The sequence below is a fragment of the Garra rufa genome, chromosome 16 (assembly GCF_049309525.1).
Source record: "Garra rufa chromosome 16, GarRuf1.0, whole genome shotgun sequence".
Taxonomy (NCBI): Eukaryota; Metazoa; Chordata; class Actinopteri; order Cypriniformes; family Cyprinidae; genus Garra; species Garra rufa.
In genome coordinates this window covers 10,270,986-10,290,221 of record NC_133376.1, presented here as the reverse complement: position 1 = coordinate 10,290,221, position 19,236 = coordinate 10,270,986, and the positions used below count along the sequence as shown (strand labels likewise).

The window sequence follows — 19,236 nt, the reverse complement described above, 5'->3', positions numbered from 1 at the left end:
ATTCATCTGATCACTCTTCATAACATTCTGGAGTATATGCAAATTGCTATTATAAAACTTAAGCAGCAACTTTTCCAATTTTCAATATTTATGTAATTCTCAAAACTTTTGGCCATGACTGTACAGCCAAATGTCAGTGGATACCTTGTCAACTAGATGAACCGCAGAGATAGATCATCAGTAAAGAACTTCTAACCTAAATGGCCGCTGGCGCAAGGCCATGGGAACCAGATGAGTCCTCTGCAATGTGACTTTGATGCAACATGGAGCTTTTGCATTATTGACACACTATTGTCCTATTTTAATACTGTAAGGTTGCTTTGACACAACTTGTATTTTAAAAAGTGCTGTATATATATCATGACTTGACTTGGCTATTTGAACAGTTGTTGTCAAATTTAATTTGTGATTTCAAATATGAAATTTAATCATAACCTTGTTAAACAGTTTTGGAGAACCTGATGTTTCCTCATTCAAAGAGATAGGAGCTGTACTTGACTGAAATAGCTGCCCAGGAGGTATTCAAAAAATGGCTGCTGAGTGAAATGACAAAGGTTAAAGCAAGTGTGTAATTTCTGGGGAAAGCTATAGGGTGAAACTGATGATCGCCTAACTCACCCTATCCACTAAACATTTAAACCTGTGCAAATTTTGTACAAACTTTTAAGCTGTGTCTTCCTTAGAATACCTGGACCTGTCCATTATCATTAAAAACATCTTCAGGCTACATAAGATGTCAAGAGGAGTTCATTATACTGGGACATATCTATACTGGCAATACCTTAGATGAAAGTTGGCTTTACCCAATTGTAAAGTCAGCTCCTTAAAACGATGTCTACACTTTTTTTTTTTTTTTTTTTTGGTATACAGTACCTGGTGGAAAGGTCAGAACTCCTATGATCATAACATCTTGCATCACTGTTTCCAAATACACATAGTGTTGAACTATGTGGCTCAATAGTTTAAGGAAACCCAACAGAAAACTTTTCAGAATGGGGTCAATAGTGTCTCACATGTGATCTTACAAGCACGTGTGTAAGATGGCATGGGTTCACTTTACAAAGGTAAACTAAATGGCTTAAGACAGCTGGAGAGTGACACTAAAAAAGGTTTGGCTTTATTTCAGTTAAAGACTAATTTGAGATGCTGTATTTTGCATTAAAGTATTTAACGGTCTACATGGTTTGTATAGAAATGTTAATAGTCTATAAACAAATCATGTGTCAAACTGTATACTTCCAGCTTGATCCATATATGAACAACAAAAACTTTGGAAATGTGGGTCAAGCAAGAGCCATTCGTGGAAACAGTAACTGAGAAAACAATTACACATGTGTTTGCCAGGGCTTCTGTCCAAAACCTGTCAATCTTTTTAAAAAAAATTTTTTTCCTTTTCTTTTTCTGTGCTTTGCTGTGTTTAGCTATTTGTCTTCATAATTTCTTCAGAATAGCCTTTATTGGGATCTGACATTGATAACTGTCAACTGTCAGTTAATGTAATTTTATATTTTTTAACAATCAAAAAAATCTTTTTGAATATTCATATACTTGCCATGTTAAAATCCTGTATTAATGTCTAGAGGCCACTAGCAAGCCATTCTTAGGTTGTTTAAAAGTTTACTGCATAAACTGTTAAATATGAAACTGTTGATTTAAATATTTTTGTTGTGTATACAGACAACATATTCTTTGTTACATGAGTTTTGGGGCTATCTATTTGGCCAACCAATGACAGAGAGAGAAAGAGTTTGGAATTAACAGTTTTTTGCAGTTGTGTTTGATGCCAATATTGTCAAAAATAACCAACTACAGTGTTGCAGAGCCATAAGTCACAGTGGTTCAGGCCAGCAGTCTCAGGATGGAAATTAGGTTGGAGAATATGGCATCATTATGGTTAGGTTTAGTAGTGGAGTGGGCATAGGCATATGTTATTGTAGACCTTATAGTTGTAGTAAAGTTAGGGGTAGGAGTTTGGTTATTAGCATGACAAATATTGACATGACAACACTGACATGCAGTCTACTTAAGGGAAAATCAAGAGTCCTTAACTATTGTAAGATAATGTTGTTAAATAGTTAAAACATTTTAAATGTAAGTAACTTTTAGCATGTTAGGATGTAATATCTTGTTATTGTCACGGATTGGCCAGGTTCATCCACCACAGTCACCCAGCGATCACAGTCACCTGATTATTAATCACACACACCTGCACCTAATCAGCCACACCTCTATAAGAGCACACACCACGCACCTCTCATTGTCCGGGCTCGTTCATACGAAGCGGACTCATTGTGCTGCTCTCCTCGAGTGCACAACTATTACCTACCTGTTGCTACTTATCTGTTCTTGTCCAATTCCAGGCTGTGCAGATCCATCTGGCTATATCCACTGGGTGTGTGTGTGTCGTAAGTCTGTCATCGATCCTGGATCCGTTCTTCGGACGATCTTCAGCCACCGCCCTCATCGACTCCGGGTCGGCTGGGAACTTCATCTCCAGTGCCCTGTCGCCGGCTCCAACTCCGCACTGAAGCTTCTTCTTCGATCTACCAGATTCAACCCATCACCAACTCAATAAATTCTCGCCCACGGATCCATCGGAAATGTGAAACCATCAACCTTCAAATCGGTCTATTTCATAAAGAGGATATTCAACTTCTGGTTCTGGAGGGTGCATCTATGGATATCATCTTGGGGTGCCCGTGGCTGGTGAAGCACAATCCCATCCTCTCTTGGGGCACAGGAGAAATACTCAAATGGGGAAAAGGATGCTCACCAGATTGTTTCCCCGATCTCCCTCAACCCATCAGCAAATTCCTGCCTGTCTGCGTTACTTCAGTGGAAAGTCCATTGGAAAAAAGGTCAGTGAAAATACCCACGATATACTCCGAGTTTCAAGATGTCTTCTGCCCCAAGAGAGCTTCCCAGCTACCTCCCCATCGGCCATGGGTCTGTGCCATCGACCTAGTTCCAGATGCCACACTGCCCAGAGGAAAGATCTACCCGTTGTCGCTTCCGGAGACTAAGGCCATGGAGGAGTACATCCAGGAGGCTCTTAATCAGGGGTACATACGTCCTTCCACTTCTCCTGCAGCATCCAGCTTTTTCTTTGTGGCTAAGAAGGATGGAGGGCTGCGGCCATGCATCGATTACCGTATCCTTAATCAAAGCATAGTCAAATTCAGATATCCCCTTTCTCTCGTCCCTGCAGCCCTGGAACAACTTCGCACTGCCAGCATCTTCACCAAGTTGGACCTCCACAGAGCCTACAATCTGGTGAGAATACGAGAGGGGGACGAGTGACCGCCTTTGTGACCCCTACTGGCCATTACGAATATCTGGTTATGCCCTACGGTTTGGTCAATGCCCCCTCCATATTCCAGAACTTCATCCATGAAGTCCTCCGGGAGTTTCTCCATCGTTTTGTCATAGTCTACATAGATGACATCTTGATATATTCCCGGAGTGAGGCCGAACATCACCACCACGTTGCGGAGGTCCTCCAATGGCTGAGGGATCACCAGCTCATTTCTCAAGGCTGAGAAATGTTCCTTTCACCTGTCATCAGTTCACTTCCTCGGTTACATCATCGACCAAGAAGGGGTTCGCATGGACGAGGGGAAGGTGAACGCAGTTGTTTCCTGGCCAATACCCACCACTATCAAAGAACTACAGAGATTCCTCGGATTCGCCAATTTCTACAGATGTTTCATACAAGACTACAGTTTAATCACTGCTCCACTTACCAACCTCCTGAAACCAAAACCAAAAAAAGGTCAACCAAAATCCCTCGCATGGAACTCAGATGCAGCCGCAGCCTTCCAAACCCTGAAGGACGCCTTCACACAAGCTCCACTTTTGACTCACCCGAATCCCGATCTCCCTTTCGTAGTGGAAGTCGATGCATCTACCACGGGAGTCGGAGCCGTACTCTCACAGCCACAAGGTACCCCTAAATTACTCCATCCATGTGCCTATTTCTCCCGGAAGCTCAACCCAGCGGAGAGAAACTATGACATTGGCAACCGCGAGCTACTGGCCATCAAGCTCGCTCTGGAGGAATGGCGAAACTGGTTGGAGGGAGCCAAGCACCCATTTCAAGTCATCACAGACCATAAAAATCTGCAACACCTTCGAGAAGCCAAACGACTCTGTCCATGTCAAGCCCGCTGGTCTCTATTTTTCTCACGCTATAACTTCTCCATTACATATCGTCCAGGTCCCAAGAATGTCAAAGCCGATGCTTTATCAAGACTCCATGACTTACCAGAATCCACTGAAGAACCTACTACCATCCTACCTGAAAACATCATTAACCCCATAGAATGGTCTGCTCCTCCAGCCGTCGCTCCTCCAGTAGCCAGACCTCCGCCGGGTTGTCCAGCAGATTGCCTGTTCATTCCTCCTGATCAACGGGTAGATCTGATCGACTCCGTACACACTTCCCTGGGCACTGGGCATCCAGGGACCAACAACACCCTCTCACTGCTATCAGAACGCTTCTGGTGGCCCAAAATGGCAAGGGATGTGAGAAGGTATGTGGTTGGCTGTAAGGAGTGTGCCATGTCCAAGAGTCCCCGTCACTTACCAGCAGGACGACTCCATCCCTTGCCGATCCCGAACCGCCCCTGGTCACACCTAGGAGTGGATTTTATGACGGATCTCTCGTTCATACGAAGCAGACTCATTGTGCTGCTCTCCTCGAGTTCACAACTATTACCTACCTGTTGCTACTTACCTGTTCTTGTCCAAATCCAGTCTGTGCAGATCCATCCGGCTATATCCATGGGTGTGTGTGTCGTAAGTCTGTCATCGATCCTGGATCCGTTCAGCGGTGTGTGTGTGCCGTAAGTTTTCAGAAGACTCACTCAGCGAATCCACCTTCTCCTCCCGTCGTTCCTGTAAAGAAACCAGATCTTCATCAAACCACATCAACAAACTATACAAGATTGAGATACTTACCCATTTGTGCACGTCATTCTCCTTCAGCTGCTCCTCTGTTGAAATAAAACTGTTCTATATTCATTTACCTTCTTGTCCGTCTGCTTCCGTAACAGTTATTCTTATTCTTTTTTTTTTCTTTTTTTTTATAAAAGCACCACCACTACTCAATCTCATAATTTTGTTTATTCATTATGATTCAAACATTGTTGCAACTTAATGATAATCGTAATTATTTAAAAATTATGCTGTTTAAAAAAATAGTTGATTCTTCAGCTGTTATGTGTTCAGCTGCTGTTTAGTTGTCTATTCAATATGACTCCTAAATATTTAACAGAATCTATCTGAAATTTTTATAATTAACTTTATTTCTAATTTTAAAGTTATTAATAATAAGTGCACAACACCAAGACATGTAAACGTGACATTTTAACAGAAGAAGAATAAGATTTCATGACAAAAACAGTCAGTGTTAGTGACTTCTAATGACAGCATGTCTTAATTCAGAGAAAAACTTGTCTGTTTTTTCTGTGATTCACTAACATCATCTTCATCCAAAATTCCTGCAAAAACAGAAACTATAAACATTGTCACGGAAACATCAGCTCTGTATCTTTGAAAACATTGAAAACATCAGCTCTTTATCTTTAACTGAACTATGATTTCAAGAATTACAACATTGACTGGAACTCAACATCGCCTGTTTATAATCACAAATGCCTGAAGGAATAACAGGACTAAATTCACATGGTATGCTTCTTCTGTGATCCTTCAGACAATGTCTAATATTTTCCCCAAGTTCCTTTCCAAACCATTTTGGCATAAACATACAGCATGCACATGACTTTCCAAAGTCATTTAAAGTCACATTTTCAAGAATCACATTAAAGAGTTAACTCCTCAACCATTCTCAAATAGACATGTATATATAGTATAGATTTTGGCATGTAAATGTACACAAACGTTATAACTTATTTTTCCAAACCAAAACAACTTGTGTCATGTTATACTACATAACTTTATTTAATGCTTTATGACATGCGGATGAAGTCACATTTGGCTAAACTCAACTGGACTGTGTTCACATTTTTATTAGACTCTTTAAATTCTGTGTGGAATTTTGAAAACGATACTAATGCCATTCTAATGTCATTGACAGATGGGGCAAATTTGATTCAAAAACATCCTTGCCTTCCTTAACCAATAAATTGACCCCCGTTATTGCAGAGATCCAGCAGGAAGAAATTTCATACCAAAAAAAAAAAAAAAAAAAATGTGTTGGCCTGTAACTTTAGCATGCACATTACAAAGTCCTGGTCCAAGTCTCAGGTCTTGAACTTTGAGTGAAACAATTCTCAAGATGTGAAGTTTTAAGTTTAAGACTTCATCCCATGTTTCCATGTTTCTAAAAAATAAATCTAAGGTGTTTGATGTCATTTGCAGGCAATGACACAGCTCATTACACTACTTAAATTCTTATTTGTCTGGATTTAAACATTCTTGGAAACATTTGGGAGTAATGTAAGTACACAAGTCAACAAAATATGTAGCACTATTCTAGTGGTTTTTGGGTATTTTGGTCAAAAAAATCTTACATAATGTGCCTTTAAGGGCCAAACCAGTGCCTAAAATTCACATTAAGTAGCCAAGGTTTTAATGTTGTCCCTTGGTAGGGTTTACAGACAGTGCATGATGATTTGCTACTGAGGATGAAAAAAATACAAATGTGTGATTACTTCTCCACATGTAACTTATAGCTGTCCAAATCAAAGAACAAAAATACATGGCTTTTGGGTGAAATTCAAAACAATGAAATGAGTTCAAGATCATGAGAGTATCTGCAGAATTGTCTCCAGCATGACCATTAATTGTTTTTCAACAACAAAGGTAATGAATATTTAATTAAACAATATCACACAAGGAATATTAGTTTTTCTCCACCAAAGAAAAAAAACAAAAGCAGCCGAAATATCAAGTTTTGCATTTGACCAAGTAACACACAAACAGGAACAAACAGAATGACAGAAATTCCCCTCACCCAAATGTATTACAGTCAACATTATTGTTTCATTTAACCAAAGTATGGAAATGATATAAATAATTTTATTGAGTGCCTCAATAATAATTTAAGAACATGATTAAGATCTGTCATATAAAGACTGGGTGTAAACTGCCACAAAGCACATTCCAAGAACATACTATCCAAAAACTGTTACATAAGCAGGCTAGCCCTAACCAGCTATTGAAATGTTGCTAAGAAATCATGTCTGTCAGCAGAAATATTACACTGGATGGATTTAACACTCCCAATGTGAAGGTCACTGCACTGACCCTTAACTTCACATCCTCTTCTGCTAAAAGGAACTGGCTGCACAAAATAAAGATTAAATTGACTGTAAACCTGTGTCATGTTGTATTGACTTCTTACATTAAAACCTATTAACCAACTCATGATCAATGTAATATCCATATACTCTTATGCATAAACTGTAATTATTAGTGGGCACAATATGGCTCAAGTTGTGATAGATAGATAGATAGATAGATAGATAGATAGATAGATAGATAGATAGATAGATAGATAGATAGATAGATAGATAGATAGATAGATAGATAGATAGATAGATAGATAGATAGATAGATAGATATTTTAAAGTAGTCAATGCACAGGTTTTTGCTGGGATCCTCTTCCACTCCACACAGAGCTGCTGGACATTAGACAAATGGTGCTTCTCCACTTTATGCTTGAGGATGCCCCACAGGTGCTTAATAGGATTCAGGTCTGGAGACATACTTGGCTACCCCATCACCTTCAGCTTCCTCAGCAAGGCAGTTGTCATCTTGGTGGTGTGTTTAGGGTCATTATCATGTTGAAAAACTGCCATTCATCCTAGTTTCTGGAGGGAAGGCATCATGTTCTGCTTCAGAATGTACTGTACATAATGGAATTCATGTTTCCCTCAATAAACTGCAGCTCCCCAGTACCAGCAGCACTCATGGAGCCCCAGACCATGATGCTACCACCACCATGCTTGACTGTAGGCAAGACACAATTTTCTTAGTACTCCTCACCAGGGCATCACCACACATGCTGGACACTATCTGAGCCAAACAAGTTTATCTTATAGTCTCATGCTCTTGGAAAGGTTGTCTTCAGCAAACTTTTTGGCCGCTTTTTTGTGTGCCAGCTTCAGATGAGGCTTCCTTCTGGGATGACGACTATGCAAACCGACTTGTTGCAGTGCACGGCGTATAGTCTGAGCAATGACAAGTTGACCTTCTACTTCTACCTCTAATAGCCTTGGCCATCTTTGTGGAGAGCAACAATTCTAATTCTCAAATCCTCAAAGAATTCTTTGCCATGAGATGCCATGTTGAACATCCAGTGGTCAGTATGAGAGAATTGTACTTAAAGCACCTAATTGTAACTTTTTTTAATACAAGCTACACAACTTTGTATGGTTCTGTCAAGCAGACAAAAACATAAACGATGAATGATGAATAGGAAATGTGGCTTTGCATGGTTAAACAACATACTGCTGTTATCAATTGTACTCACTTTTGTTGCCAGTTATTTTGACAATAATGGCTGTATGTTGAGTTATTTTCAGAGGATTATATACTGCTATACAAGCTACACATTGACTACTCAAAAATATATCCAAGTTTCATTTCTATAGTGTTGTCCCTTGAGAAGATATACTAAAATGGTTGCTGAAATGTGAGGGGTGTACTTACTTTTGTGAGATACTGTACATAGATAGATGAATCTGTCTTTAGGAAGAACCTGGTAAATCTAGCCTGGTCTATGAGTAGATGGTCACACTGGAAAATGTGAATGGAAACAACAGGAACCTCTATGGGTCAACAGTGAACCTCTTGTTTTATAAGAGTATCAGAAAAACCTAGAACAAGTATAAGGGTATCAGAAAAACCTAACAAGGCTTATAGGTAAAGTATACTGAGGAACATTGTGTGGTGACATTTTGAGTTGTAATTATAATTCTCATGAGCTGGTGATCTCATATACATTTGAGTATATACACACAAATACTAATGCCTATGTATTATTCCAAGCCATATATATGTAATATAGTGATGGATGATTGACATTGTATGTGTTTCACTTGTTACTATGTTTAGGATTCAATAAAAGACTGGCATTGGTTCTTCTGTAAACATGTTTTCAGTTTTAAGTTCAGTTACTTTTTTCCAAGAAACATAATGTGACCCATTTAAAGGCTTCATGGAACTGGTGCATGGTTTCATAACCATTCTTGCCAAGAACTGAACAGTCTGCATTGGTTACATTTTTGTTTCAAACACAAAAGTTCCCAAAACAGCCCAGGATGACACAATTACAGACTGTTTACTGGGAAGAAATAAACAACAACAACAAAAAAAAGCAGTCACTAGAAAAACCTTGAGGTAGAACAACTAACCTGCAGTTTGGATAAAGAACTAATATGAAATGTTGGCACTGGAAGTAGTCCTAAAAATACTTCTTCTAAAAGTTGAATATGTAATTAAGTGAAAACAAAAGTAAATTTAGTAATGTAATGTAATCCACCCAGGGTATTTATCCAGTATCCATACAACATAGAACAAGTGGTTTGGAAAATGGATGGATTTTTAATAAGATTAATGTGGACTAGGCTGGTAATTTGTTGTGCATAGTTTTCTGGTAAACAATGCAGTCAATTTTACAACATGTAATCTTTTTTCAAATCTGCAAGAAATGTCTCAAAAGGACTGTCTTACAGCTCTCCTAAACAAAATAAAATGTAGTACTTTTTTATGTTAGTAGTTAACGAGTTAAATTAGTACAAAGCATGGTTTTGTGCATTTATTGTCCTGTCTCAGATAGACTGAACTGGTAAAGACATTAGGACATTATTATTATTATTATTTTTTGCAAATGATCATGTGTTTATACTTTCTTAGAGTTATTGTTCAATTTGTATGATCTAAGCTCATTTTAACACACTTTCTGTAGTTTCTATTAATATTTTAGTTAGTCCATTGTGACCAAATGGACTGACACGTGAGACAACTCAAATGAACAATGAGGGATGGATGACAGAAACTGACCCCAGATTGAGACAGGCATAAAACACATGTCAAACACATTAGATGTCGCAATCCACTTGGGTCAAAGCCCGATTTTCAACAGAGCAATATTAAAAAGCCTTAAAGTAAGCTCTCAGAAATTGAACTAGTTTGCAGAAAACCACATTCAAACAGCTCTCAGCAAATTAAGTGTCAAGAAACTGGAGAGAATTTGAGAAGGGTGAGGGGCAAAACGTGAGCATGTGGAAGCAATTACTGGCTGCAGGCGGGATCTGTTAGCTTTCGGCTTACTGGGTGCCTTCACACTGCTGATCCACCAGCCAAGTCTGTTTCAACAATCAACCAACCCCATAATGCTACCTCCTCAACTGACTGCGAAACCCTCAGGAGCTTCATAATGCTGCTTTCTCTATGCATCTCTGGTTGGGAGAGGGGAAAAAAGTGTGAATCGTGATTCAAACAGTGACTCGTTTGCTGAGACCAAAGGGGAAATCCTACATGGAGTTGTAATGTAGAGCGTCGAGAGCTTGATACTACATCTGGGAGGGGTCAGGAGGTTATTGATATTGTTAGACTGTGGGGACTGCTGGAAACGCATAAATAGCTGGAAGACACACAGTAATCTTGCAGTCTTCGTCTGAATGCCTGGGCACAGGTGACCTCCACTCAGCTCTTCTGCAGGAAACCTCATCTGCCTCTGCAAACCCTGTAAGTCCGTTCTTTAACTACATGTTTTATTCATGCTGCACAATATTGAATTGCTTCTGCTTTATGATAAATTCAAATCCTTTTTAGGGCATATGCATTTAAAGGTAGTATTTTATATGACAAATACATATACTACTGAACATACATACCGAAAAATGTAAGTGTTTAAATTAATTATAGTTAATGGTGCATGAAGTTATAATAATATAAGTTAATAAAAGTTAATATACCAATCTATGCTTATATATATATATATATATATATATATATATATATATATATATATATATATATATATATCTTCTAGAGTATTGCTTAACCAATTTCAATAAAATATGCAATTTCATTGGCAATCCTTCTTTTGCTAAATATCATGTAGAACAAATGAATTTGGTTATTCTGACCTACATTCTTTCCTTCTTAGTCAGTGTATGACACAGTTATACCCAATCACTCATTGAGGAACTTATGTAAAGTATTTAATTCCCCTGATTTATCATTATAATATAGTTTAGTATAAAAGGAGTGGTTCAAAGCATTCAAACCTGGTTATGACATGCATCCACATGTTTGGTAAAACAGTTTATTGTTCCTTCATAGAACCAGCATGGAAAAGATGACATCTTTGAAAGTGAACTGCTGGCTGCAGTGGTTTACCGTGACTCTGGCCCTGCTGAGTGGAGTCCCTGCAATGCCAGTCGACGTGGACCGCGTGTGCATGGCGCCGTCCACAGCCAAGTACAGACTGACGTTTACCGGCCAGTGGACTCAGACTGCCTTCCCCAAACACTACCCTCTGTACAGGCCACCTGCTCAGTGGTCCCCCATCATTGGTGAGTGGGCTGCTCTTATAAGTAAGAACAGGGTAGTAGTAAACATTATTCGTTTAATTTGTTTTTAACATTTTCTGCACCACTTTTTGAGTCTGTTTGCCCAAACATTTCACATTGTTCCTATTGAGTGGGTTTGACCCAGTAACACTAATCCCTCCAAGAGAAGTCAAAACAAAGATTTTGTGATATCCATAAATACTTAAAATAAAGGTTTCAAAAGTTTCAATGGTTTTTACATTAATGCCATTTAAGAACTATTTTTGGTTCCCCAAAAAACCTTTCAGAGACAAATACATTTTTGTTCTTAGTGTAAAGAACATTTTGATAATCTGGAAAACTTTTTTCTTATATAAATAACCTTTATATATAAAGTTTTAATGGATGTTCAAGCTTCATGGTACTATATGCCAGTAAAAACATTTTTTAACTATTTAAAGTTGCAACAGGGTTTTAGAAACTTACTCATTGATCACCATTTGATTATGGAATACTACCATTATCTATATCCTATAGATTTTGTACAGTATCACAAAAGTATATAAATTGATTGTTGGCAGTGTTAAAACCGTGCTTCAGAGATGCCAAAATAATTTTGGGTTGCTCAAGATGTCATGATGCCTAAACTTTTTCCTATAAAAAGTCCTTTCTTTAAAAAAAAGGCTCCTCACAAGCCACTGTATAATTCACACACTGTTCTTATGGGTATGAGCAAGACAATGATGGTAGTGCTTCAGTAGCATGTTATGCACTTAAGTACTAGTATACATCGAAAACTATTATTTTCATTTTAGGAGTAACTCACAGCTCAGACTATCACATCTGGCAAAGGAACGAGTACGCCAGTAATGGGGTGAGAGAGTTCTCTGAGAGAGGAGAGGCTTGGACCCTGATAAAGGAAGTGGAGGCCGCTGGGGAACGGATCCAGAGTGTCTATGGCCTCTTCTCAGCGCCAGCTGTGGTTGGAGGAATCGGCCAGGCAACCACAGAATTTGAGGTCTATGCAAGACACTCTTTAGTAAGTACACTGTTCACTGCAGCAGGTTAAAGCAAGGACAAGCCTGATCTTCGCTTCAGTGCCAAATCATATCCCTGCGTATTATGGATTTTTATGCATTTTATGCAACTGTATGATGCTAAAATGAATATCAGATCCAATTAGAAAGGTTTTTGGGTTGGCTGGCCAGGCTGAAACATCACCACTAGGCTGACCAGATAAACTCTGATTTGGCTAGGCTAGGATATAGGCTAAATCACTTTTGGCCATCTACAGTATGACCAGTAAATGACCTTAGACTGGTTTAAGCTGTTACTATAGCAGTTTTTTTTTTCAGTTGTTTTTAATAAAAAACACAGATGTTTTCAGTCAGAAGATGAGGACACTTCCATACTGTGTCCAAAGCATTCTTTTGGAACTGGCTCTCTACATGCACATATTTCACTGGCCTCCCAGGCATTCCGTATAAAATATTATAGAGAGAATTGTAAATAATAAAACTTTCCAAATGAAAACAAGCCAGCAGCTCACTAGCTAATGAGCAAGCTAAAACCACAGTGCAGCCGAACACTAATGGTCTTCTTGTTTTGCAGCTGTCCTTCATTGTCCGCCTTGTGCCAAGTCCTGACTGGTTTGTTGGAATAGACAGTCTAAACTTGTGCGAGGGTGATCACTGGATAGAAAACTTAAGCATAGATCTCTACCCCTACGATGCCGGCACAGACAGTGGTTTCACCTTCTCCTCACCAAACTTTGAAACCATTCCTCAAGACAAGATCACTCAGGTAATGTCTAAAAGCAGTTAACCCTACAAGTCATATATATTCATATTTTCCATGAAATACATTTTTGGTCTTTTTTGGTTTAACCTGGTCTCCCAGCCTGGCCAAATTGGTCTGTCGCTGGTTAAAAAAAAAAAAAGGTGGTTTGCTGGGTTTAAGCTGTGTCAGTGGTTAAAACCCCTCCTGAAGCCAGCAAATCAGACCATCTGGCATACCACATAACTACTTTTTTCAGCAGGGATGGAGGTCTTGTTACAAATCTTTTTACTGAAATGTCTTCTCTCAATAGATAACCTCATCATTCCCAAGTCACCCTGCAAACTCCTTCTACTATCCCAGACTGAAGCATCTCCCCCCAATAGCCAAAGTCTCCCTAACAAAGATCAAGAACAACCAGATCTTCAGCTTACCCATTCAGCCAACCCAGTCCAATCAGATTCCAAGCGGGAATGAAATAGATGTGTCTCTCATAAGTAAGCATCGAGAATGGTTTGTAAAATGAATTGTGATGTGAATATTATAATGGTCTGGCATAGTCTCCTCATACAGAACTTAGTCATGCAAAAAGACAGCTGATATACTTGCACTTAAATCTTAAATGCATGTATTCTGTTTCGAGGGAAGCGCTACAAATCCGTAGAGAGAACTTGTGGTGATTAAATTGTGGGCTGTAGAAAGGTTTATGCACTCCCATGGTAACCAACACAACAAACTGCAAACACGATAATGGAGGCCAACCCGTTTAAAAGTTTTCTGCCACTCAGCACTCAGGAAGTGTTTGTCATAGAAGTAAAATGTGTGCTTTGATTCCATGCTTCTGTTTTCCTACTTGTACAAAAGTCTGTAATACATATCAACCTTTTGCAAGGTCAGAATTTCTGGAAAGCATCAGCGAATCAGGAGATCTCTCTAGGCAGGTTTAAAATGAGAAGCAATTATTTCTGCAAAAGGTTTTACTTTTGTTGTCTGAGTGTAATTTAAATTCAGAGTAAGCAGCCCTAAACTTTAATTTAGCACAAAACATTAAATAAGATGCTGAACAAAAGTGATTTAGTTAATTTAGCATTTAGTTATTTACACTTCACAAATAATATAAATGTTTGAACTATGCTTTTAACAACTACAATTATTTATTTCCAGTTCTCCTATAAGTTATTAGTACTAATCAACATCGCTTTTTCTACAGATACCCCTCTGGACTGTGAGGTGTCTGTCTGGTCACCTTGGGGTCTTTGTAAAGGTCAATGCGGTGAGAAAGGGGTAAAGCACAGAACCCGCTATATTCACATGCACCCTGCAAACAATGGGGCTGCCTGCCCACCCCTAGAGGAGAAGAAGCTCTGTATCCCTGACAACTGTGTGTGAATATAAAAGGGACCTACCATCCATACCTCATCCACAGGGAAGAATCTACTGGTTAACAAGTTTAAAATGAGACATTTTAAAGGGAATGACTTTGTTATGTTAAGCTATGATGTCATGGGTGAGTTAACAAGCTTAAACATGGTAAAGAAACAGCAAATTCTAAGTAAGTGTATCACAATTGAAAGTAAAATATGAGGAACCGCAAATGTCAGAAATACTTTCAATACAGCAATATTTGTTTTAATAGCCGGTGTTTACAGGCTGAGTTTGCTGTAACTTTCACACACTGTCCTCATGCACTGTTCATGGAATCTGAGGCTCTCTGGTGCAACGAAAACTCACCATTGATCAAAAATTGATATATTATCAATTATTAAGCTCAAAAGTTGATATAAACATCTTCAGTAAAAAGAAAAATTGTGTTCTCCTCAAAACAAGTTGCATCAGTGGTTGATATCTGTACATTAATTGCAAAACTGTATATAAAATTGTACATACAAAGAAATAAAACATGTTTCCTCTGAATTTGTCATGCTTGTGTGAAAAATGATTATATTTTTCTAAATGTTAACAAATGCAAAATAATTTGTCCATCTATTTGGACATGCAAGTCATACTTTAAAATGTATGAATGTCAAGGATCAAATCAAATGACAATTTCAGACATTTTCTTTTTTCACTATCCAAAGTCATTTTGACAATGTATTTTAATAAGGATTTTAGTTAAGCACAGTTAACCACATTCTGGTGTTGTTAATCACAATGACATAAATTATGGACACAACGTGTCACAAAACTTGTCTTAATCCTCTTTTGAAACCTTTTTGTGAAATATTTGGCTTAAAAACTGGTGTCTTTCTAATAAATGGCATTTGGTTTGATTTTTTTGTTTTCTAATGCATGATATTTTCAAGTGTGACTTGTCCAATTAGCTTTTAAGCAAAACAGGTAATAGATTGACTTTTTCTATCAATGTATTTCGGTTCCTCCCTATAGTCCTATCATTACTTTCTGTTTACCTTGTTTAAACATGACTCTACAAACAGCAGCTGCAGATTTCTCACACTAAACCTGCTGTGCACATGAAGCTTTACTAGTGTCCTGTTATTATTACTTGTAGCTTTCTTACCTTAAAACTGTTTTACAGCAATGAATGTGAGGCTGACAGGCCTGCTGCTAGCCAGTTTTGTTATTTTGGCTCCGGCAATGTATTTTGATTTAGGGGAACAGGAGGAAAAGTGTATCATTGAGGAGATTCCAGAGGATACACTTGTGTCAGGTCAGTTAAGATGAATTGTACTGTTACACAATGTTATACGTATTTGCTGTATTACACAACATTAATCAGTTGTTTGATCCTGAATAGTTCCTGAAGAGTTTTCCTTATACTGCTCATACTAACAGGCGATTTAACATTCGGTTTGAAAATATAATCCTACTTTTAATATGTGTAGAACATATATTGTTGACTTTATGTTTGTGCTCTTCTTTGTTTGCGGTCCAAATATCAAGATAAATTCTGGAGGCAAAATCTTATATAACTGATGTGATACATTTGGCCAAAACAACAACAGCCTGTTAACCACAGGTCAGAGACAACTGAGGACAATCTGACCAAAACAGTGGTACAAAAATATGTTGCACAATGGCATCTGGATAAAAAAGGGACTAAAATATAATAATTGTGGTAACTACATATGGTGGAAGAAAACATAGACCTGCATAATTATTTCCTCAACCCTTTCAGAAAACTTGAATTAAAATCCCAACATGAGGGTGAGTAAATGATAACAGAAATTCCATTATGTGGTGAATGAATGATATATTTAACTCTTTATTCCTGCAACATCTAAACATGTACAGTAACAATAGGGAATTCAGTTTTGTGGGTCATGGAGTAAAGGTACTGTAGTGCACTGCACATAGAAAGTAGCTACACTGCTGCTATAGCATTACTGTTGGTTTCTCCCTTCAGGCATCTTTCTGCTAGAGCACTGGGATGAAAATAAGAAGGGCAATATCCGACACCTTGGTTTGACTGTGACTGTGAGAGACCCTAACCATGCGGTCTGAAGCATTCAACTCTTCATGCATAACTGAAAATTATAAAATAAACTCTTAACTGTTACCACCTGCAGCAGTTCCTCTGATACATTATGTCATATGCAGGTGATCTTGTTAAAACGCTTTGGGAAACATGGAAAATTCACCTTTACATCCCATGCTTCGGGTCAACATTTCGTGTGTATGCAATCCAACTCCACCAGGTTCTCGGTGTTCGCTGGAGATCGTCTGGTGAGTAGTGAGATGCTGTGGCCTCCTATGTTGAATTTGACATACTTACAACGTCATCTAGTAGCTTTTACTTTTATCTTTGTGTACAGAAAGTACATTTAGATGTCCAGATGGGTAAGCATACCATTGATCCGAATGCTGACAAGACAAAGGACACCATGAAGGCAATGGAGAACAACTTGCAACATCTCATTGACCAGATGCGTTACATTAGCAGGCAGCAAAATTTCCAAAGGGTAAGCAAACACAGACAGGACGGCCTGACAACAAAATGTTACCATATTAATTGCTTGCCAGGATCAGAATAAGAACCAGGCCAAGTGTCATCTGTCCACATTTTCCAAGGTGTATGGCCTACTTACTCTCTGGTGATTATGTGCAATTTGTGTCTGTTTATTTTACTGCAACCAGGAACGTGAGGAAAAGTTTCGCCAAATGAGTGAGGAAACAAATGGAAACGTTTTGTGGTGGGCCATTATTCAGACATCAATACTACTCTCTGTCGGAATCTGGCAAATGAAAAACCTCAAAAACTTTCTCATTGAAAAGAAGCTGGTTTAGCTTTATGAAATGGATGACTGTGTGTAACCTTGTTGAAGCATTTTGATAAATGTAAACGTCTAATTTACCTTAGCCTACCTGAGCAAAAACTATCGTTTATATCTGCAATAAGAATGTTTCATAACTGATTTTAATAAATTCATATTAAATACATAAAGATTCTTCTCTTTGTGTTTTATTCCACTCTAACAGTGTGTTCAACCATGAATATTTATTTATATAAAAGTTATATAAGTTTATATATTTAATTTAGTTTTCTCCAAAACATCAAGCCCTTTAATTAGGCTACTACAATTAATACTATAATTAAATCAAAACCGCCATCAAAAAGAAGATAGTAACAGAAATATAAATGTTTGTTTGACCGATTAATTTAATAATAAATAGTTAATTTATTACGATTTACGATAGTCGTAGTATTTTGGCGGAAACTACGGTCGCCATTGGTCATTTTTTGAGGAGTGCGCGATTTCGTCACCGTGACGTTGTCGTTTCAAAAAGCATCGGAAAATCTGCTAATTTGTTATATGATAACTCGTAAACTTACAATTTATTGTACGCACGACTGATATAAATCTGGATATCGTGTAAAAAAGATACAGGTATGTTCGATTTTACAGATTTAGTGACCACAGCACCTATGGGCAACCTATCGTGAAGTCCTCAGGGACATTTTATAGCTGGATCAAACGCTAACGATATACACCCACCTTTGTTTATTTATTTATTTATTTATTAACACCTGTTTGATGTACATTTAATGATTTTGTCGCTTTATTTTCATATTTTAAAGTCAATCATTCTTCCCTCACATGAGAGAAAACCGTCTGTATTTTCAACTCAGCGCATTAAACTGAAGCAAACAGAATGATAACCTCCTCGATCGGTTTGCTATGAAATTACGTTATATGTCTGATTTTAACACATAGGATGTGTCTCTGGCAATAACAGGTACATACAACAATTTACTGGCGTAACGTTACAGTAAATGGTAACGTTAATAGAAAACGATTTTAACATTATAAGCATTTACAGCTCCTTTTTCTGTTATCTGAAACGCTATATAAGTAGACAGTTCATTTGTAGAATTTGCACAGCTACAATGTTGTTGTATTCAAACAGAATAATGTCTCACTGGATTTGCTGTAACTCGTGCTTCGTATCATCTGGTCCTGAGCGTCAGCTGGCTGTCACAAACTGCGGTCACATCATCTGTAATGTTTGCTTTCAGAGAGGTAACGTTAGCACACTCAACTCACATTATATATATATATATATATATATATATATATATATATATATATATATATATATATATATATATTACCATTTACATTTAGATTTCAAAATGGCACAATGGTTCTAGTTTTACAGTTAGAACATTAATTAAATGTGTGGATATACTGCCCTCTGCTGGAATAAATATAGTCCTACAGAAGAGGTGTATGTTTTGCCCTCTAGGAAAACAGGGCATATGCCTCATTTGCAAAGCAAAGTGTCAGATCTCCCCACTGTCTGATAAGGTAAGATACAAGAGGTTTATTTATTAATTAATTTATATTTTATTTTATTTTTGTGATAAAGATTATTTTTTAATGAGCTGTGCCACTAATCTGTGTATTGTTCTCATAGAGTAGCTCAGAGGTTCAAGAGCTTTTCTCAGATATCAGTGCAGTTGCAGTCAAGTACT

At 37.9% G+C, this 19,236-nt stretch overlaps 3 protein-coding genes across 3 annotated transcripts in view; all 3 read left to right on the top strand.

Moving 5' to 3' along the window:
- The first annotated feature begins 10,329 nt into the window (after positions 1 to 10,329).
- spon2b (spondin 2b, extracellular matrix protein) lies at positions 10,330 to 15,215 on the top strand. Its single transcript, XM_073819971.1, has 6 exons — positions 10,330 to 10,716; positions 11,317 to 11,549; positions 12,341 to 12,564; positions 13,137 to 13,328; positions 13,615 to 13,798; positions 14,512 to 15,215. Exons 2-6 carry the CDS (start codon positions 11,324 to 11,326, stop codon positions 14,688 to 14,690), a joined length of 1,005 nt encoding a protein of 334 aa, XP_073676072.1. The 5' UTR covers positions 10,330 to 10,716; positions 11,317 to 11,323; the 3' UTR covers positions 14,691 to 15,215.
- Positions 15,216 to 15,767: 552 nt separating this feature from the next.
- On the top strand, positions 15,768 to 17,703 carry LOC141287878 (transmembrane emp24 domain-containing protein 11). The gene is made up of 5 exons (XM_073819975.1): positions 15,768 to 15,969; positions 16,666 to 16,757; positions 16,860 to 16,985; positions 17,075 to 17,221; positions 17,397 to 17,703. Exons 1-5 carry the CDS (start codon positions 15,840 to 15,842, stop codon positions 17,544 to 17,546), a joined length of 645 nt encoding a protein of 214 aa, XP_073676076.1. The 5' UTR covers positions 15,768 to 15,839; the 3' UTR covers positions 17,547 to 17,703.
- Positions 17,704 to 18,672: 969 nt separating this feature from the next.
- rnf212 (ring finger protein 212) overlaps positions 18,673 to 19,236 on the top strand; it is a 4,870-nt gene continuing 4,306 nt past the window's right edge. The window contains exons 1-2 of the mRNA XM_073819974.1: positions 18,673 to 18,781; positions 19,008 to 19,069. Of these exons, the coding sequence (XP_073676075.1) occupies positions 18,673 to 18,781; positions 19,008 to 19,069 (171 nt within the window). The remainder of the gene's footprint in view (positions 18,782 to 19,007; positions 19,070 to 19,236) is intronic.